At 38.4% G+C, this 21,219-nt stretch overlaps 1 protein-coding gene across 12 annotated transcripts in view; it reads left to right on the top strand.

Annotated features, from left to right (window-relative positions):
- The window catches only part of ARHGAP12 (Rho GTPase activating protein 12), a 76,113-nt gene extending 57,171 nt beyond the window's left edge, over positions 1–18,942 (top strand). For 4 of the 12 annotated variants that reach the window (XM_082284148.1, XM_082284154.1, XM_082284157.1 and 1 more), the window contains 10 exons: positions 838–960; positions 5,254–5,358; positions 5,717–5,815; positions 8,352–8,460; positions 9,437–9,556; positions 12,449–12,547; positions 14,598–14,675; positions 15,472–15,606; positions 15,877–15,979; positions 16,399–18,942. In XM_082284148.1, the coding sequence (XP_082140274.1) occupies positions 838–960; positions 5,254–5,358; positions 5,717–5,815; positions 8,352–8,460; positions 9,437–9,556; positions 12,449–12,547; positions 14,598–14,675; positions 15,472–15,606; positions 15,877–15,979; positions 16,399–16,573 (1,146 nt within the window). In that variant the 3' untranslated portion in view covers positions 16,574–18,942. Of the gene's footprint in view, positions 1–837; positions 961–5,253; positions 5,359–5,716; positions 5,816–8,351; positions 8,461–9,436; positions 9,557–12,448; positions 12,548–13,688; positions 13,856–14,597; positions 14,676–15,471; positions 15,607–15,876; positions 15,980–16,398 lie in introns of those variants that run through there. The other 8 variants (XM_082284152.1, XM_082284149.1, XM_082284150.1 and 5 more) reach the window with 5 other exon arrangements.
- The last annotated feature ends 2,277 nt before the right edge of the window (positions 18,943–21,219 follow it).

The raw sequence follows: 21,219 nt of genomic DNA on the forward strand, positions 1-21,219 counted from the left end.
TGTTTGGAAAGTAAAACTTTTGCCTGGGCAACAAGTCAAGTTCCAAAATCTCAATTACAGCTACTAATACTCTTAATTCAAGTGTGGCTGTAAATCAAAAGAATTGTCTTTTTCACCTGTGTTGATATCATTAAAACACACAATGCTAAACTGTTCATGAATATATGATAATTGTTTGGGCACACAAATGATGTGTGCCCAAATTATTTATCCATAAAAGATAAGCAGTAAGCAGAGTTGCATTATTTATGGGCACTAGTGTAAGTTGTGTTATGCCATCCAGATAGAATAATTAAAAATAATCAGAAATCTAATAAATAAATTTTAAAATAAAAATATGTAAATTCTTTTGATAATTTAAGTGGAGCAGAAGTCCCATAGTCACAATATTTCTGTGAGACACTCAGCTGTGTGTACTGTCAAGCACTAGAGTAGGGTCAGCAAAGTAAATAACAACAGTATAAACAGAATAAAATGAAGCTGGCAATATTAAGCAAGAATCTCTTTCAAGGACTTAATATTTTACACCTGCATAATCACAGCTGACTTTCTAGATATGTAATTAAGTATTCAGCACACACCCTTCTTGGTCTCTGTGGGAATTTTTTATGTTTTTAGGTATTCAAAATTTCACTTCACCTCTCAAACTTTGTTCTGTGTCCATATTTTAATAAGGTGAAGTCAAGTCTAACAGTTTGACATATGATAAGAATTACATTTCTTCTTCATCTTACAAGAAGAATATTTAGCATTTGTCTAGTGATTGATATAACCATATCTTCTTTTTTTGTGCATTGTTTTGTGACTTCATCACTTTTCTTCCTTTTTCTCATCAAGTCATTTTGCCAAGGGGGCTCAATTCCTGAGCTCTTGCTCTCGCTGCTTTCTTCTTGGAAAAATGCTCTCAGTCGTCGACCTGCTGTCACCTATGTAAACTCTGCCCAAGTTTCAGCTATCACTGTATGTGTTCTTGTTGCATGCCTCTTGTCACTGTAAGGCTATTTGCCACTAATCCTGAAAGTAAACTTGAATTTTTCCAAGATTGTTTTGACACTTCATATAACACCTCATATATCTTGTTTGTTGTTTTTGAAAGTCATCCAAGGTGCAAATTAACACAAGTTTATTGCAATAATCCTGTAATTGTTCCACTGGAATAAAGTAGAAAGTGTATCTTTTTCATTGGTGCCAGAATTATAATCCCAAATTTGCCTACTATTTGAACCACTAGTGCCTTGACTAATAAGCAGCATGATATGCTGAGTTTTTTAACAGATATTTTGTCTGATTCTTTCTAACACAACTAATTTAGAATCTTTGTATGATGCCTATGATACCTTTGGTGGTACAATGGTGTACATGTTGTTTGATAATTCTAGCTGTAATTGGAATACCCAAAAATGTAAATGTTATGCATGAAGAGGTGAAAGGAAAAGAGCACAAGGATGTTCTAGCTATATTCCACATACAGAAAGCTGATGTAAATTTGTAGGACTCTTTGTATGTAATTTAAGCATCTGTAGTTATGTTTTGAAAATGCCAAGCACAGAAGAGCTGCCTATCAAAAATGCATAAATTACCTTGTGTTAAAAATGATGCAGCTGTCTTTTTCTTGTTTGTCAAATTAATTGCTCTGTATGTGGAAGCCTGGAACAGATCATTTGTGAACAGTTTGGTAACCTTGTGAAAGGCTACTTTTTGTAAGGAAATCTGGATTTTTTTTAAAGGTTTTTTCACTCAGTTTTTGGTGTGAATGAGCTGTATTAGCTATTGTCAAATTCTAGTGACTGAAAATAAAGCATAAAGCACAGTAAATGGTAACTGCTTAGAAGGATTCATCTGTCAGCTTTCTGTAATAAGCACGTCCTCACTGACAAGTACAGTGGTGGCAAACCAAGCCTGTAAACTTCCCAAACATCAAGGAAATAGATGCTCTTCAAGATACATCTGAGCAAACTCTTTTTTGTGTTTTACCACTGTGATTTTAGCCAAGGATGTAATGTGTACGTTACTACAGTTCATCAGTACTGCACTGCTGATTATACAGGAGCTCCGATGCTCACAGTGAAAACTTTTTGGCATGCAAATGCTCCTATCAGTCTGGTTTAAAAAAATCCATTGTTTTGCTGTGACAATAAAGAATATATTTTTCTTCTTTTTTTTCCACTTTTTTTTTTTTTTTTTTTTTTTTGGTTTAAGCTGTAAGTTTTGAAGCTCCCCTGCCAGCCAAAAAGGTGCATCTGTTTCCACAGCTTTCTTTCCACAGTCAGTCCATGGATGAGGAGGACTTGGAATTAAAACATCCTACCCAGCTCTAATTAAAAACAGAATTACAAGAATGCCAGGTGTCATTTATACATCCAAAGTCTTCCCATAAATAACTTCCAGTTCTGTTTCCAAAGAATGCTAGAATGTGTCATAGTACAGACTATGTGATTTGTCCCTGTGCAGGCTTCCAGGACTTGGAGAAAATCCTGAAAAGATTGAAAAGGCCTTCTATTTATTGACATCAGTACACATCTTCAAGGCTGTCTTAAGCTGCACAGCATCTACTCTATCTAAAGCAAAGAAAACACCCTATTCTTTCCAAAAAGTTACCTTTCCCATACAACCAGCATAAGCACATCCCATGACTATGTTTTTTTGTCTAAAAAAAGCTGTCAGAAGTGATTGTAGGACAGCTTCATATCTAGGACAGCTGGCAGCAACGTGTATAGACCACTCCCTCTTTCTGTCGTACATTGCTGCCCTTTCCAAAATTCTCAGACAGCTCAAAAGAGAAATCCGGGAAGAGTAAAGGGTCTGCTCAGTAAGAGCTGGATTTCTCCTGACTGGTGCTGACTAGGTAGCACACCCTATTTTGAGGAAGCAGACTTAGTGTCTGTGTGGCAGCAGATGCAAAAGGGAAGGCTTGCTTTTTACCTCTGTCAGCAGAACCTGCTGGCTTCAGAAGGGTTCGATTGCCTTCAGCTAACCTTTGTGTGCTGGGCATCTCACCAGCCCTGTGCAGCACTTGCTCCTGAAAGCTTTAAGGAGGGAAATGACTGCTGGCATCTCATTTTCGTAGACCCAGGAGCAGAAAAGGACCTTGACAGGAAAGCTCAAAGGAGAGCCTGCATGGTAAACTTAAAAGATTATGATGAGTATGTAATGTTTTGGTGTATAAGAAGAGCTTTGCAGGGTAGCTGAATTATTTGCCTGGGTTTCCCCATCCTTGGATCTTACACAGCAGTTTGGCCACCATTTGAGTGAATGAGTGGTGAAAGACTTCTTTTTTTTGCCTTATTTAGCTTTAATCTTTGCTTGCTTCTGTTCTCTGAAATGCTGAAGGGAGTCAGGTCAAAAACATGGGTAGAGTGTAAAGGTGTAGGAGGTAGTGCTGTAATTTGTCAGGTATGGATTCAGCAAGCTAGTGTATTGGAGGGCTTTTCTTTTGGTCAGAACAGCACTGACAGTTCACATTTTTTTCTTGTTGTGTATTATTATCACCTGTAGCAAGTCCTCTCCTGTGATTCTCAGCATCATCTGGGCCATAGTTTTAACTAATCACCCCTCTGCCCCCAGTCCTGTAGAGGACTTTGGCACTAGTTTCCTGTTCTCTCCAGTGCCAAGCTCTATAAATTGATTTAATTTTTTTTCCAATACGCAGCAAGATTGATCGAGACTGCCAGGAAGTGCGTGTCTGGGACACTTTGGATGTGTGTGCAGCAGTTACGTGACTTTCTCTTGAACAGGCAGCTGCTGCAAGAGCCAAAATGGCCCAGAGATTGTTCCTGTGGACTTTGCTGCTGAGCTGGGCCTCCCTCAAAAGCTCTACTATAATTAATAAGAAATGTTCTTGGATGAGGTATCTGAGAATTAAGTTAGAAAGCGGAAGGTGGTAGGGATTTTTTTCCCAAGTACTAATTGGCATAGGGTAAATTAGAAATACAGCCCTGTTCTGGTATTTCATGGGTAAAATAAAGAAGTTAAGATGCTACTTTCCATTCAACACTTCATTGCCCTTAGGACTCTAGGCATTGCGATTTTCCAGTGGTAAACAACTTTTCTGAAACACAATTAGCATTAATTAACATCCATGCTGGGAGTTTAATCAGAAGCAGCAGATTAGTCCTGTTTTCTGTACCATTTTTTCTCCCCTTGGATATGGCTGTTCTTGTACAGGCTTAGGGGCTTAGGTCCCTCAGAGCTGTCACAGAAACAGCATTCGCAGATCAAAGACTTCATAAAGAAACAAGAGAAGAGCCTTTCTGAGGGAGCAGATGCTGCAAGCTTTCCCTGGAACTACAGCATGAAATTTCTGTGCTATAACTGAGTGACTTAGAGCTTTCCCTGTTCCATATTTTACTCATGTCACTCACAATTGGAGCTTTTTGTTTGTGTGGGCTACTGAATTGGTTTCCTTGAAGAATTACATTTCAGAGCTATGTGGTGTATGTTGAAATGATAGTAAAAGTACTTTATTTTAAAAAATTCTGATACCTAGTATAAATATGAAAGTAGGAGGTAAAAATAACTCTGTGATGTTTTCTTCCAAATTGTTTGAAGGGTTACTTGTGGGTTAAATGATTAGGGGTTTTTTTTCATTCATGTTTTGTTTATTTGCTATTTGTTTAGTAGACAGACAGCGAGTTCTGTTTACTTGGTAGGACATGCTCCAGTATTGCAGTAGAAGCACTACAGAAGAGTATAAAAGTGTTGGGGGGGTGTATGTTTATAAAACCTATAAATAGATAAAAGTATATAGATAAATGTACAAACTGAGGTTGTTCTTTCAGTGTGGAGGGATGTGATTACTCTCTAGGAAACCTGCTGTTTCTGGTTTGATTTTTGGTTGTACGTACAACCACTGGTTAAGTGGCAGAATTGGTCTTGTTTTTGTACAGTGACTTATTAGCTGGTTTTGTTTAAAGCTTGGGACTATCTTGACTAAAATCAAGCTACAATCAAATATTGTATGGACTTCTACCATTTGTGATAGGAAAAAAGCTCAGCTGGAATCTGATTGGCATATAAATTTATGGAAGTCTGAGGGCTTTAAGCTGAGCAGCTTGTAATAGACATGCTTAAAGATTATTCTGTGGAAGGTTTTTTGTTTTCCTGGTGTCATGCCTGTTGATTTGTGGTGAAGTACTGTATCTGGTTTTAAGTTGTATAGACTGTAAATAATACCTGTTATATTTAAAAGATTGCAAGACTGTAAGGAATTTCTTTGGGTTTAATTTTATCATCATTGTTCCTATTTTTTTCCAGAAGTTTGGTGTCAATCAGTCTAAGCCAGAATTTACAGTGGATCTCAAAGGGGCATTGATTGACTGGGCCTCAAAGGACAAATCCAGCAAAAAGAATGTTATTGAGGTAAATTATTTTATTTAAATGCAGAATTATATGCACTTCAATTACTGATGTAAGAAATTTTCTCTAAACTTAAAATCAAGAACTCATAAAACTAGGTTTTATCCACTTCTACCTGCTTAAATGTAGATGTTATCTTAGTACTTGCAAGAAATGTCCATTTTTAATATGTCTCTATGGGATATGCTTTTCAATTTTAGGCAGACTGTTAATGGCTATTTTCACTGGTAAATGTTCTTGAGTGGCTGTGTATCAGCTAACAGTTCTGGCAGCGAGAAGTTTAATTTGATTTAGATAATTTTGCTTTTGAACTGTAGTGTGTTTATCAGTTCTGATGATACCTGGTTTTATTTCTTCAAAGCTAAAAACCCGCCAAGGAACTGAGCTGTTAATTCAATCAGATAATGACAGCTTTATTAATGAATGGTATAAAGTTCTTAACTACACCATCAATAATCAGGTATGTATTTAAATCATGAAGGTTCTACTTTCATGGTAATATTATTAGTAAACTAATTGATGTAACAACTTCTAATGCTTCATGTGCATCTTCATTTACTGATTTTCTTGAGAGCAGGCAGGAGTTTGAGGATATGGCAGTTCCAGGCAGTGGTGAGTGAAATATAATAGTGGCAAAGGAAGATGGTCCACTGGATTAAGATGCCGGAGGCGTGGTCTGACGTCCCATTTCAGAAATGAATTTACTTCTGTGGCCGAATAGTTGTTCTGTCTTAGTGACCTGGAAGGTTCTGACAGAGAAGGAATGAAAGGGGGAGGATGGCCAGGGGATGACTTCATGGCATATATTTATTAGCATTTGATACTGCTCTTCACTTACTATGGCTGCACTGAAGTGCAAATTAAAAGCCCTGCCAAAATACTGTACTACCTCTTTTTATCTGACAACATAATGCCATGTATTTAATTATCAGAGAAGTGCTTGAGCATTTGCTTTTGATTTTGCCAAGCAAGAGTAATCATTTTTTAATTCAGAAGTTAGAGGAGATCTTGGAGAAAATGTTGCTCCCATATCAAGTTTACTTCTTCATAGTTCCAGGCTTGGCTGCTGTCCATAAGCTCCATTTTTGTTGCTTTCAGTGCCAGTCAGTGGCCTTCATTTCTCCTAGCTCTCCTAGTGTTTTTCACATATGGGTGTTTTCCACCAAAACACAGCAGGCTAATGTGAATGGTTCCATTTCTTTCTGAGTGCTCATGGTTTAGGTTTCTAATCTTCTGCTCTCTCCTCATGTGATAATGTCATGGCCCTTAATAACCAGGCAAGGCAGTGTCACCCAGTCTCTCAGTGACACCCTTCTCCTGTCTGCCCTGTGTAACACGACTGAGGGCACTTCTTCCCTTGTGAAAAATGAGCGAAGATGGAAAGGCTGAGATACGCTGAGGTGCGAGCGAGGTATTGCATGCTAGGTTGAGGAAGTGAATGGTGGAATAAGGAGTTTGTCAGCATTCTGGATGTATACTGCTGGGAGCTGGTAGCCAAGAGGCCCAAGATTACAAGGCATGAGTCAAAAAAGTGCATTAGACTACTTGATAATTTGAAGCACTGAAAAGTTGGGTACAAAAAGCCATCAGATCTAAAGTCAACTTTAAATTTTGGAAAGTTTGTGGTAATAGTAGCTGTGAATCTCTTTCCCATGGCCGAGGCACTAGTTCTAGCATGACAAGATCTTCCTCAAAAGAAAGGGCAGATGAGATTCTGTTCTCTTTGCTCCTTCAGGCTGCTGTTGTGGCAATATCCTGTACAAGAGGAACAGCTACCTGCAAAGTATGTGGCTGTTCTCTTTCAAATACAGAAATTTCCAAGTTATTACTTTAGACTTTTTGCATAGTATAAACTATACTGCAGGTGATTTTTTTATAAAGCGGTGAATAGTTTTAAAATGTGCCAATCCTAAAAAGCTTTGAGGCCTCTTGAAGAGTGGCAAAGGATCCTTAATGGGGACATTAATTGGGCAGTTGAATATATTGATCTTTGGTGCGTAAAAAGGCTATCCAAAGCTTTTGAAAATGAATAGGAATGAAGGTTTTAAAGTTAACACTGCTCTGCAGGTTAAAGCGCAGCTTAGTCCATGAAGTCATGCTGTTGCTCACTCAGCTCTGGAGTGCACAACCATGTCTCATTTTTAAAGTTTCCTTCCTTGTAGCAGCAGACACTCTGCAGTCAGATTTTGGCAACTGCGTAGCCCTTCAGTTGAAGGGAAGTAAGACAAACACAGTTTGGGAAGGGAATGTGTTGTACTGAAACTGAGGAAGTTTCTTTTCCCATTTCCTGGTATGTCTGCAGTCATGCACGTAGCATGGGTACGAGACTGCAGGTAGGATCAGCAGACTCTGGTATCTGCCTCCACACTTCAACATGATCCATGTTTTTTACTTGACAATAGTTAATAAGAGTATGCTGAGATAGCAGGATCACAGGGCGAGAATTTTAGGCACTGGTACACTTACTGTTTCAGAGTGAGTTCGGTATATAAATATACAGTAGTGAGATTTTCCAAATGATAGTTCTATTTTCTATTAAAATTTTATTTATAGAGATAACAAATTAGGTAAATGATCTAGAATTTTTTTTTTTTTACTGTATCAGTCAGGTATTTCTGTGGCAGACCATTAAATAGTTGATGTTTGTCTATTGGATTTGTAAAATAAGCCCAGCCAAAAATCATTTGTGTTGTTTATTGATTGATGTAATGAACTGTTATCATGAAAGGCTGGTTGTACTTTGTTCAATATCCAGCAACATTTTCTTTTTTGAGTTTAATTATGAAATAGTCTTTCTCAAAGTTACACACTCTGCCAGTGAGAATGGTGTTGTCTCTGAATATGTTTAATATCTAGAGTTCAGGAAAGAACCAACTGATTGTCATTATAGGGGGGAAAATTGTATCTTGTAGAACTGTCTGCAGGAAATGTGTGTGTTAATGCTGTATTCTCTGAACTGGCAAACTGAGCACTGCATATCTTCTTGAATTCAACAGGTAGTAGAGTCTGATGAAGCATTAGATGATGAGGTACCAGATTCCCCTGGAGTGGAAAAACAAGACAAAGAGAAAGAGAAAGAAAATAAAGACTCTAAGAAACTTCGTTGTGAGTTGAAAATTTTCCATTAAATGATTCTACCAATGCCAGTTTTCGTTTTCTGCATCTTCAGTATTATGTGTAAATAGGGAAGAATTCAAAAGGACAGCTAAAAATGAAACTAGTGAAGTTTGGAAACAGGCTTAATATAGTTCATTTTACGTATTGATGCCACTTGGTAATTTTTCTTCCATGTTTTATTAATCATACTTTAAAAAAGGAAGAAGAAGAAAAGAAGTGTGAAGTGTCTTTCACTCCTGCTGTATGATGTATTTAAAACAGGGGAAAATAAGTGGTGAAATGAATTATTTTCAAGGTGTTGTCAAATGCACAGAAATAGTATCTGACTTTTATAGTTTTAAATAAGAATCTTTTGTCATTTTACTGATTGGGGTTTTTTTTTATCTGTGGCACAGCGTCTGTAAATATTTGCACTTTCAACTTGAGCTGAAATTTCGCTAAGTTGCTGCTAATGTACTGGCTGTTTAGAGAAACAAAACATTTTTAATTACACCTTCAGAATTTTGGAGCTAAATGTCTTTTAGATGCAGAAATTAACTTCCTGTGCACAGAAATATATTAATCAGGCAGACAGTTTTCTGTCTTTTCCTTCCAGGCCCTATATGTAATTTTCAAGAAAGTATTTATTTCTTTGAAAATAATTAACGTAATGAGAGGCAGGACTGGTTTTGAAACATAGCTGGGTTTTTAGATTTCCACAGCAATCCCATACATAAGCTACTGTTTAGTTGGTTTTGCTAGTTTTTAGTGACAGGGTTGTCTCTTGGGAGTTTGAAAAATGGATGCTATTTACAAGGAGTTCCAGAAAGTTAAGGAAAAAATTAGGGATACATTGCAAATTTGAATAGGTTTTTTGTGTGTGTTTTGGAGCGTAATTGTTTTTTTCTTTTAATGTTGGTTCCTTGGCTGATAAATGCAGTGTTGGTCCTGTGGGTAGTAATGATAAATGTGTTTCTCTTTTCAGCAGTGAAAGCACCCAGCAATATAGATTCCACAGATCAGAAAAAGACAAAAACAAAGCTCAAGAAGTTTCTTACACGGCGCCCTACATTACAAGCTGTCCGTGAAAAAGGCTACATTAAGGGTAAATGAACCTTTTTAACAAAGGACATAATTTGAAAAGCTGAACTTACTAGTTCATGTGTAAAATGGGGTTTAAATGGTCTAGTTTCAGAGTAAAATATGTGTGTATAGTTGGTTTAACAAAAGTCTTGGATGTATAGTGGAACTGGTGATTGATTGCTGTACTTCTGAGTGCTGTTACTAGCCATTAAATTGCTCGGAGGATGCCCTCTCCTTCAGTTCGTTGCTGACCAAACTGCAGTGAAAACTGAGGGCCCAGGAGCCCATTTGGACTTGGACTCTCTAGCTAAGAAGCACTGCATTCTGCCTTTCTGAGCTGGAAATCCAGATATCTGACCCTCATTTGTGCAAGCAAGGGAAAGAACAGCCCTTTGGGTACAAGGCTGAGTGCATGGGCTCACCCATTTCACAAGGGTGTTTTAGTCCATGTGGAACCAGACAATCATGTGCCATATCATAAGAAATGAAATATTTAGGAAAACCAGGATGAGGTTACAGGAGTGTTAACTTAAACCTCTTTTTCCCATAACCTTTTTTGAATGTACACATTGTTTTAATTGTTTCACAAAGAGTGTTGCAGATACTCTTGAATCAAAGTTATGAAAGATTTCCTTTTGTCACACTTGTAGAAATTTGAGAGAACAGTATTTGCACAGGTTTAAGTTAATGTGTTTGTGTAAACTATTGACTTGGTACTCATTGTAAAACTTCATTTATTTATTTATTTGTATGCTTTAGCAGGACTTTTAGGTGGTGCTCTACTAGGGTCAAAATAGCATATGGGTAGGCAAATACCAGACCAAATCCTACTGTGATTTGCCTCACTACATACTTTAACAGGTGTGCTTCTGTTGCATGTGGCGTTTGATATATTTGTGTATCTGCAAATATAATTTACTTGTAAATGATGGAAATTTTGTTTGGGATAAGGAGGCATTATTCCCAGACTTTGATGGTTTGCTCTGCTTTACAGCTTAGTATTCATGTCATGGCTCAGTGACATAACTTCCGACATTGGCAACAGTGAACACTAAGCCAAGTTTAATTTGTACATGTGCGTGCTAATGATTGGATTTTTAATAAAGGCGTTAAGGAATGAAGAGTTTGGTTTTTATTTAAAAGCATGGTGTAAGTTTTAAAAGTTGGATGTGCACTGTATAGTTTTACGTTTATTGTATGAATGAAGAATACAGAAGTCTTCACTTAAAAGTCCAGTGTACTTTTGTGGCTACTACAGAACAAGCTTACTAAATGGAAAGCTTGGCAAATCCAGTATGAGCAGATAAAATAGTGAAAAGTTCTAGGAGAAAAAATCCACTTGAAACAGCATGCACTACGTGGAGAAAGAGCTGTGCTAAAGTTTTCTTACATGGAAAATCAAAAGTACAGAAGTTACTTTTAAGATGAGAAAATAGTACTCCTGTGTATGTTGAAATTATTGAAGTCAAAGGCAATTGTAGCAAATTACTTTGTTATGTGCTACTATTTTATTCTGCTACCTAATCTGCACTGCTTTACCTGCCACAGCTGCATGCTAGCCTGGCTTTCTGCTGCGTGGGCTTTTTGCTACTTTGCTCCTTTGCTACTGATTCTGCTTATAAAGCTCGCTGCGTGAGTAGCTGCCACAGCACTGAGGTGGTGTGGACCACTGGCCTCATCGTATCCAGCTAATAATGCCATAAAATGCCCATTTTCATACTGTAAAATGGGTTTGGTGTGCTGATTGGGGTTCCCAAAGGACTAGTCAAGATGCAAGAGTTGTTAATCTACTGAAATGACTGAACACGAAAAATAGGCTAGATGCTGTGCATGATGCAAATGCAAGAGCAGTCTCTCTTTTGCAGAAGCTCTGAAGTAAGACACACTAGATTCTGGGAAGATGGCCACTTTTGTACCTACGTTAACAGAGTAAACAAACCAGCAAACACCCCTTCTCTTTAAGAGTGCAGTCTTTGCTTCTCTGTCTCAAGACCCCATGTCACCCTCATGCATGTGAACAGAAGAGGCCATCTATTATTTGGGCATCTCTGATGAAGGCCACAGAAATGGATCTGTCAAAGATTTTGGTGATACAATATCTGAGCAAGAGGAATTAACATGTTGCTCAAATTCACTGAGATGTTGCAGGCTTCTCATCTCTATGCAAGCTGATTTTCATTTTTGCTCCACTTTATGATAGAAAATACTCCTCCTGGATTGTATAGTTCTAAAAATAAGACTCAGATTTACCTTTGCCCATAAATACCTGTATTTAGATTCCAGCCTTGCAGCCAGGTTGCCTAGACATGGTCAGACTTGCATCCATTCAGAGCTCTGAGGTAAAGGTCTGTCATTTACAAGTTTGTGTCAGAACTTAAAAATGTCAGAAGACTCTACATTAAAGTAAATGAATACATAGTGCTGTGTTAAACAGTAGGTGCTGTGGAAGATGACATTTTGCACATTTTTTTCCCAAGCAATGCCAAAAGCTTTCACTCTGGTTAAAGTTCATCATCTCTGTTCGAATTTTTAACAAAGATTGCAATAAATGCACGTTGAACTTGGGACAGGAATGGAGTGTAACAGGACACATTTGAATCCATTAAATTTCTTACTGCAGTATTGACCAAATTACTCTTAAAAGTATCACCTGATGGATTAAAATTATTTCAGTAGCAAAACTTCCTTCCTTGGAGGCTCATGTTTGTGTAGCTGCTGACCCTCTTTCTTACTGGGAGCTTTTTCTTGCTGGGAGCTGCTGAGAACTCTTTTCAAAACTTTCCTATTTCCTCTCCAATACTGCGACAATTGTATCCAGTAGACTTTGCCCTTTTTAGAGGTTTGTTTTAACCTGAACTAGTTCTGTCACTTGAGTCCTGTTCCACTGTAAATCAGTCTCTTTACTTGGTTCCAGATCAAGTTTTTGGTTCAAATCTCACCAGCTTGTGTCAAAGAGAAAACAGCACGGTGCCAAAGTTCGTGAAGCTGTGCATTGAGCATGTTGAGGAACATGGTATGGTTGAAGTTTTTTGTTTACAAATCTCTTTTGCTCACACTCCTAATGTTGAACATTTTAATCTTAAAATGCTGTTGGTTTATTTGAGGAAAATAATCTGAAAGTCATATCTGGAGTTAGCACTGGGTTTTCAAGAGTGAGGACATAGGTGGGATTCAAAGTGGGGAGAGGGGAGGAAATCTTTTATCTGAGAAACTGATCTGCTCCAGTATATTCCAAGCTGAGGAGAAGGCAGGAACAGCCTCCTGGCAGCAAGGCTCTAAGGGAAAAGGATTACCAGAAGTAGTAGAAGAGCTCAGCTCATCAAGTTTTTTTTGCAGATTAAAAGTGAGACTATCAAAATGCAACCATTCATTTTTGGAAGGTTTAAGCATGCTAACAATCACTTGTATTAAAACTTCCTTGAAACAAACTTCTGGGAAACAGTTGTGTTCCTGCTCTGTGTATGCACTGACTGCCACAAGACCAGTCTGTTGGTTTGATGCCCTTCAGCCAGTTACACCAATTGCTAAATTTTATGCAATTTTGCAGATTATCAGTGTCCACATATTGACTCAGTTTTTGTTTGCTTTCATTGAAAATATGTATTTCCTACCTAGTAACTGAGAACACTTTGTTTGAAAGCTGCATGTGACATTCTGGGTTGTCTGCTGTAAAGCACATCTTCACATTTTTGTTGAAAATATGTTGGTTGGGACTCCTGACTTGGCTGTAGTCTCTGCTGGTGTTCTTGCCTGTTTCTTGCTGTTGTCTTTGCCCTATCTCTTGGAAAAGATGACTGAGAGGGGATTATGGCATCTCCATAATCATCATTCAAATACTTACCAGTCCGTTAATCTGAGAACATTCTCTTGAGAATCAGGGTAAGTGTTACAGGGGAATACATGTGAATTCTAAGGCATCTTCCATGGGAACTTCATTTAGGATTTTGTTGCAGCCTGTAGTCCTCTTTGTCAATGCTTCTATCTTAAGGCCTGGGAGGGGAAAAAAACTACTTCCATTGCATTACTCCAGTTTGACAAACTGCCACCTTGATTGTGGCAGCAGGCTTTATTCCATTTGTGATCTAAAGATTGTGAGGAAGGGGTTATTTTGTTTTGTTCCTTTTTTTTTTCTTTATTTGTTTTTTATTTTAAAGACAGGACTGCAGTGAAGATAGTGAAGTTTTCCTTTTTTAAATACCTGAGGGGAAGCTGACAGAAATGAACAGCTATTTTTTCCTACCTCTCCAACTCTTCTTCCTTCTGCCTATATACTTCAAATCAGTTCTTTCTGTAAAGGAATGACTAGTGGATTATGGGGAAAGGGATATATCAGATGGTGCTGGTAACAGTGCTGTGTTGCATCAGACAACTCCTTGAGGAGCTACAGGGACTTGCAGGTATTCTGGCAACACTCACCCTCTCAGTGGCACTGACTCACCTGCTGCATCCAAGTGGCTTTTCAGATAAATTCTTTATCTCCTAATCACTGCTGAGTAACTGCAGTAGCAACCACAGAGACACAGTTTTCTTCTTTTCTGGTCAAGTGTGCAATCCTGTAAGGCAAGGGCTGCCCATTTTAGTTCTGTGGGCTGTTGGGTAGCTCTGAGTGTGCATGTGTATCATTCCTTCTCCATGTAAACCTGGTCACTTGACAACTTAGAGATGCTCTCTCTGCATGACTTGATTGGGTTTTTCTTAACCATACATTAAAAATTGAACATTATATCCCCCAAATATTTGATTATTGCATGTTGGACTCCCATATATTCCCTGCCCACCCACCAAGAGCATCTTAAACAAGACATCTGATCTCACTGGGGAAACTTGGAGCTGTTGCCTCATTACTACTTGAATAGGAAGTTTTAGAGATTACTTTGAGCTCAATGCTGCCAGACTTGCGTCAGCAAATTAAACGTCCTCTGTCTTATATGCCCTGCTTATCAAAAAAATCTAGTTTTAGGGTTTTTTCCTTTGTTACAAGGTGGGTTCCCTTTGCTTTTAATTTTGCTGAGGAGACCTAAACATATATAAGATATTAAAATGGATTTATCCCTTTGTTTCAGGGTTGGATGTTGACGGCTTATACAGAGTTAGTGGCAATCTTGCAGTGATACAGAAGCTGAGATTTGCAGTCAATCATGGTAAGCTTCCTCCAGCTGTATTGCAATGGCATGTATGTTCAGATTGGTGAAGTTCATAGAAAGCTCAGGAAAAGGATTTATCTGTAGCTGCAGTATATCATGAGAAATGATTGTCATCTTTGAAGTACAGTTACTTCAGAATTGTGAACTGATTGTATAATGTATGTCACCTGAAAAACCTGATGTACTGGAGGTTTAGTCTTGTGTGGACCACAGAGGCATTACTAGAACAGAATTCTAAAGGAAGGTGGTAATAGAATTTGAGGAGGGGGGATTATTTCAAACAAAATAACTCACTACCTCATGGAAAAACAGCAAGATGTTAAGCTTCCACTAGCATTAAAATTGTAAGCTACTGGTTTTTTAGTGAGATTTGCTACTGACTTTTAGGGGGGGGAGGGCATAGCTCCTCTTCACTGTACTCTGTACATAAAACTCTTTCTTTTGGCAATCTCTTAGTGTTTTGTTCAGTGAAACCAGGAAGAGAACAGTAGCCCATCCACAATCTGACCTCTCCTTTCCTGATTGACAGGATCTAACAGTAAATTTAGTGTTATGTCAGCAGCTCCTGTTCCCTTCTGGAAAATGCCCTAGGAGTAGGGGAACTGTATGTAGTGCATTAGGCAGAGTTTGGCCATCTCCGTCTGCTGCTGAATGGGATACAGGATGGGGTGAGGTGGAGCAAGTCTTCACTACTTTGAAAGCAATAAGTACAGAAGAGTAGTTGAGTTAATTAAAAAAAAAAGAGCTTTTATAGTTGAAGTATTATCATTAATTATTTATTTTTGTCTCTCAGATGAGAAGCTGGACTTGAATGACAGTAAATGGGAAGATATACATGTCATCACAGGAGCTCTAAAAATGTTCTTCAGAGAATTGCCAGAGCCTCTGTTCACTTACAACCACTTCAATGACTTTGTCAATGCAATTAGTAAGTCTGGAGAACTTGCATATGGTGTTTGGATAAGTCCTGCACAATTTTTAAAATTTTTTTGGACATGAAAAGATCGTGTTTGTTATGAAGGGGGGTGACTTGTCAGGAATTGCCTGTCCGTAATGCCGGGGCCGGCCGGGAGGTGGCAGTGTCCTATCTCGGATTAGCACTGCAAACCGTGGCTTTCATTCCCAGCCTCTTAAATTTTATATTAAAGTTTTAAACAAAAATACTGAATTTTTGTTTCTCAACCTCACCCTTTTGCAGAGCAAGAACCAAGGCAGCGTGTCTCTGCTGTTAAAGATTTAATCAAACAGTTACCAAAACCAAATCAGGACACGATGCAGGTACTCTTTAGACACCTGAAAAGGTAAGTAACAGATAGAAGGAAAGGCTTTGTGTTGCTGACCCTTCCTTAAAGAATCCAATTAAAAGTACCAAATGACTGTTCTCACTGCATTTTTTTCCCTGTATTGGACTTCATAAAAGCAATGTATCCATCTGTTTGGATATGAGGTTGCAGAGCACCAGACTTGAGACAGTATGTTTCATAGTTGTGATGTTTACTGCCAAGTCCTTTTGAGGGACTGTGAGGGGACCAAGAATGGCATTTCAAAACAAAACTTTTTTCACAGAGAGAGGAATTACAGCAGCTGTATGTCCTAATAGCAAGACTACTCATTAAATACATACTCTGAATAGCCATTTGCTTTGAACTGTGTCTTTTTCTGTCATCCTGTTGCTCTAACATTGATAAGTCTCTTTTTGTGTATTTTTTTTCTCTTTCAGAGTTGTAGAAAATGGAGAAAAGAACCGAATGACCTATCAAAGTATAGCAATAGTTTTTGGTCCAACCTTGTTAAAACCAGAGAAAGAGACTGGTAACATAGCAGTCCACACAGTATACCAGAATCAGATTGTAGAGTTAATTCTACTGGAATTGAATTCCATCTTTGGACGCTGACATTTTTCTTGGAGAAGAAACTGGAAGTGATGGGTTGGCAGTAGTACTCCACCAGAAGGAAAACCTCTTTCTGTATATGATGTTTTATGTTTGTGGACCAAGCAGCAACTTGTTTTTTGCACTTTTGGGGGAGGAGAGAAACAGGAGAAATGTTTGACCACTTTAATGCAAATTAAAGACAACACTTCAGATTTCTTTGAAAAGTTCAATGTAAAAAGTGAATTAAAAAGTTTATAGTTTGCCTTTTTAAAGTATCATTGGAAAAATGTAATATAGGTTCATACACTGGATTTCTTTGAGAGTAAAACTAACAATCTCAAACTGGATAATCTGGAATTTAATCTCAAAATTCTTCCATTTGATGGGGAAAATTCCTACCATTTTTCTTGGTATGGAAAAATTCAGTGAAGTTACATGTTAAGCTTGTTTATTGCAGCCTACTCAGATCTGTATGACACTTTTCCAAGGGGTTTCTGCATGCAGTGACTGTCTTAGACTTACACTAACAGTTTGGTTTAATTATTCAAATCTAATTCTTCGCTTGTTATCTGCTGCCCTTTTTTCCTCTTTTTCTCCTGTTTTTCTGTTGTTGGTTTTTGTTTTTTTTTTTTTTTTTTTTTTTTTTTACTTCTTTCTTTCTTTTTTTTTCCCCAGCAACCTCTCTGGAAGTTCTTTGCTGCTTCATAGAGCAGCACACTTATTACACTATTTCAAACACTGAACTTGTAAGAATATCCAGCAATGGATATGTCTTGTGGCATAATAGAAGTAATATTTAATAAACATGTTCATTTTTTCAGGGTATGTCCTGAGCTAAGTTTTGTGTTATACTGATCTAAAGCTAAAGTCCTAAGTAAATACCGACTGTAACACTGTATTGAGTTGTTGGTGTAATGCTGAGGTAGTGGAAGTTCATTCTTGATGTAAATACAGGCTGTCCTTCTGATTCCTGTATATAATTCAGTTCCTGTATAGTGTAAGAACACTTTAGTCACACATTTCTAATCATGGGTAGATTAGCTACAGTAGCATAATGTTTCCAGTGGATGTCTGGGTTTCAGCAGGGAAACAGGTTATGGGGAGGGAGGGAGATCTGTGTGCACTTTTAGATGTTAATTACATTTGCGGGCAAATAACTGTAATGCAAATGGTACTGGAGAAATACTGAGTGTGCTTGCTAAATTGTTAATGCACTACAAGAAGAGCCTTTTAGGTTATTTAATATGTACAGGAAACATTAGAAAAATGTATTATGAATTCTAACATCTACAAATAGTGAAAGTGATGTTTTGATAGATGGATGTTTGATCGAATCCACAATTTACCAAGCTAAATTTAAGATTTTCTTTTTACATTAATGTAGAATAATTTGTAAAATTGGTTTTGAAAGATTTTGTTACAGGGAGCATGGTCTGCTGAAGATTTTTTAAAATGTATTTTTCTAGACTAACTGCTGTATCTGACATATTTGTTATGTCTAACCTGAATAAAGAAAACCAGTAGTTCTTTTAGAGTATACCATACCCGCTTCACAAACCCCCTTTAAACAAGACCAATGTCTCTTACCACTTAGCATGGATGGATACCACTTGTGACAAAGAGTTGTCACACTTGATTGAAATATGAATGCCTGCTTTATAACCTGACAATTTTAGGAACTTCCCAGCCCCCTTCTTTAATAACTTGAATTCTAACATAAGGTTCAGAGAGGGCAGAAGTAATTTATGGGTAGAAATTTGCAGTCTTTAAAACACATCCCAACTTGGACCCCACTGTACAGGAAACAGTTACGCTGAGGAAGGGACTGTGTGTCAGTGTCCTTAGATCTGCTGTGTCCCCCTCACACACAGCCCTGGCTCACAGCAGAGGGGATGTGTGGTGACACACTGAGCTGTAACCAGATTGATGGTATGAGAATTTCACGAACATAGGGCTTGCATGAAAAGTTTTTGGAGATAAGAGAGAAGTTTAGTAACCTTGTGGCTTTCTCAGTGTCTTCTTGTGGTAATGGTGAAGTCTTGTGGTTTGTTGCAAAGCGACCTGGGTGAGAACTGCGAAAGCCCCGTGTCGGCGGTGTCGTCAGCCTCCCTCTGGGCTGTCATGCCAAGCAGTGCTGAGCCTGTGCCCTCACCTACTAGAAAATATCACCAAAGTTGGAATCTGTGGCTGTACATTATTCAGAACCTGCCTTTGGCTGTAAAATAAGAAAGAATTCCTGCTGCTACATGAGAGGGCTTGTTCACCAGTCACCTTTTGTTGCGAGTGTTACCTTTTTCAAAGGAAGAATGCCTTTTTAAAGCAATTTGATAATGAGGATGTCACGCTTTTCCTTGTATTCCCCAAAAATAAAGCATTTTGTTATTACAGTATCTAGTATGGTTTTGTGCAGTGAAGTTGTCTTAATCTAATGTTTAGTTTGGGGAGGGGAGAGTATTCTTTTTAATTGAAAGAGGTGCAGGCAAACACTTGAGACATTCAGGAAGAGGAGGAAGTACAAGCTGATGGTACATTTGTTGTGACCAACTTGAAACTGTATATGTCACCACGCTGGGTTTCTTCACTGCTTGAAAGATCTTGTCTTGTTCCGGCAGGTAGCTTTCTTTTAAATAATCAAAATGAGAGATTTGCACAAACACACCAGGGGAAAGCTATGTGTATTAGATGAAACATAGTTAATTTTATATATTCCTCAGTTTATGCTCTGTCTCAGATTTGGTTCTAGTTTAAAGTCAATTTCAAGCTTGAATATAAATTTTTTGGGGCCATAACCACTTAAAAGATATTGGAGGTCCAACATTATGTATTGGTGCCAGCTGAATTTTTTGTTCCAGCACTAGAGCTGTGTTCAGGTCTGTAGTTCAGCTGCACAGTGGTACAGTACCAAGCAACTTTCAGCCATGCTTGATCTGTACCAGTGATGGGTTTCTTCAGTTTGAAGCTGGAGAGAGAAGTGAACACAAAAAAGACAAGACAAATATGCACAATCATTTCATGTAAATTTTAAAAATTAATTTTTAATTTTTAAAGTCCGAGTTGCATGCAGGAAGTTTTATTTACTTGCAAGTGGATAGGTCATGCTTACTGCCCAGGTTCAGGCTTTCCTCCCCATCTTCACAAAAATCCATGATAAATTCCCTTTGTACTCAGCACATTGTACCTTGGCAAGAGAATCCTGGCCTTGCAGCATGAGAGAGAAGGGAGTTTATAGGTAATACAGTATCAGTTTATTCTAAGGCTGAGCCCTGACTTTTTTCCCCTTAAAGGGAACAGCTTTATTTAGCCCTGAAGTAGTGATATTTCAGAATCAATTGGTTAATTCATAAGCCATAATGTAACCCAGGCACAGAAGGGCATTCTGCTGGGCCCAGGGGGAGGGACAGCATGTCTGATGAGGCCGCCTGCAGCCGCTGGGGAGAGGAGAGCTCCTCTGAAGAATCTTAATTAGCCTCCACAATTGTGAAGTTTTGTGGGCAAGCAGCTGGTAGGACGGGATCAGGCCTTTACAAAAGTAGCCCTATGTGAATGTGGGACTTAAATGAACATCCCCCCCCGCTCCAGCTCCCCCAGCATTCTTGTAAACAGAGCACTTGTAAAACAAGCTCACACTGTGTAACAAACCAACATGAAAGACATTCAGGGGCAACTTGGCCTCTCAGTCCTTTTTATTGCCTTGAGAATTAAATGGCAGCTCCAATATTAGTTTCCTACAACTTCCCCAAACAGATTTGAGTTTAAGGTATTCAGCTGCTACTTTAAAAAAATAAAATCTGTGTTGCATTCAGCAAACTTAGAACTGCAAAGTGGAAAAAGCAGGGTTTTTTTCTCATAGAATCTGACAGCTTATTACACTAAAATGTAGTTGGCTGGGGAAGGGAATAAGTAAATGCAAAAGACTGCAGGCAGCAGACAAAGCAGGTGTGATGGACAAGCAGGATAGCAAAGAAACATTCACTTGGAACTGCAGGAATCCAGGCCAGAGACCTGGGAGAGAGCCATGCTGCCAAGAGTGTGGGTTGGAGTTGCTTTTTTTTTCTCTTTTTCTTCCTTTGCATGTCTTACAATACAGATGAAGGCCCGGCTGTGTTTTTTAGGGGTAATTTGCTCTGCAAACAGGTGGAGTTAAGTAACATTGCAAAAGAGCAGTACCCACCTTTCTACATCTTTTCTGGGGTGGCTTCTATGTGTCAGCTCCTCAGGGATGCACTTGTGTCTAACTTCCCTGGACACAAACACCTGAGGGCTAATGAGAGTCAAAAACTATGTCCCTTCAACCAGCATCTGTACAATACAAAAATAAACTTCTTCTCAGTTTGGCAGTGTTATTCTGGTGGCACTGAGGGCCCCATCCAAGATCCGACCCTTGTGGCACCAGATCCTGAGAAGCACAGGTGGTCCTGTCTGTTACAACCTCAGCACACCAGAAGAAACAAATAATGAAGTTCGAAAGTGGGAGTATGCAAAGAAAAAAAAAGCTCCAAGCTAAACTGTCTTCACAATTACTTTAGATCTGCAGCACAGTACAAATCTGTTCAGAATAGCATGTTAATTCATAGTGTGAAAGAAACAGCTGTCCTCTAAAAAGTTAATACTGTAATTAAAAGCTGTCATTTCTTATATCAGGCATTGGTCAGCCAGTCTAGTTCATC

The sequence above is a fragment of the Coloeus monedula genome (genome assembly GCF_965178545.1).
Source record: "Coloeus monedula genome assembly, chromosome: 1".
Taxonomy (NCBI): domain Eukaryota; kingdom Metazoa; phylum Chordata; class Aves; order Passeriformes; family Corvidae; genus Coloeus; species Coloeus monedula.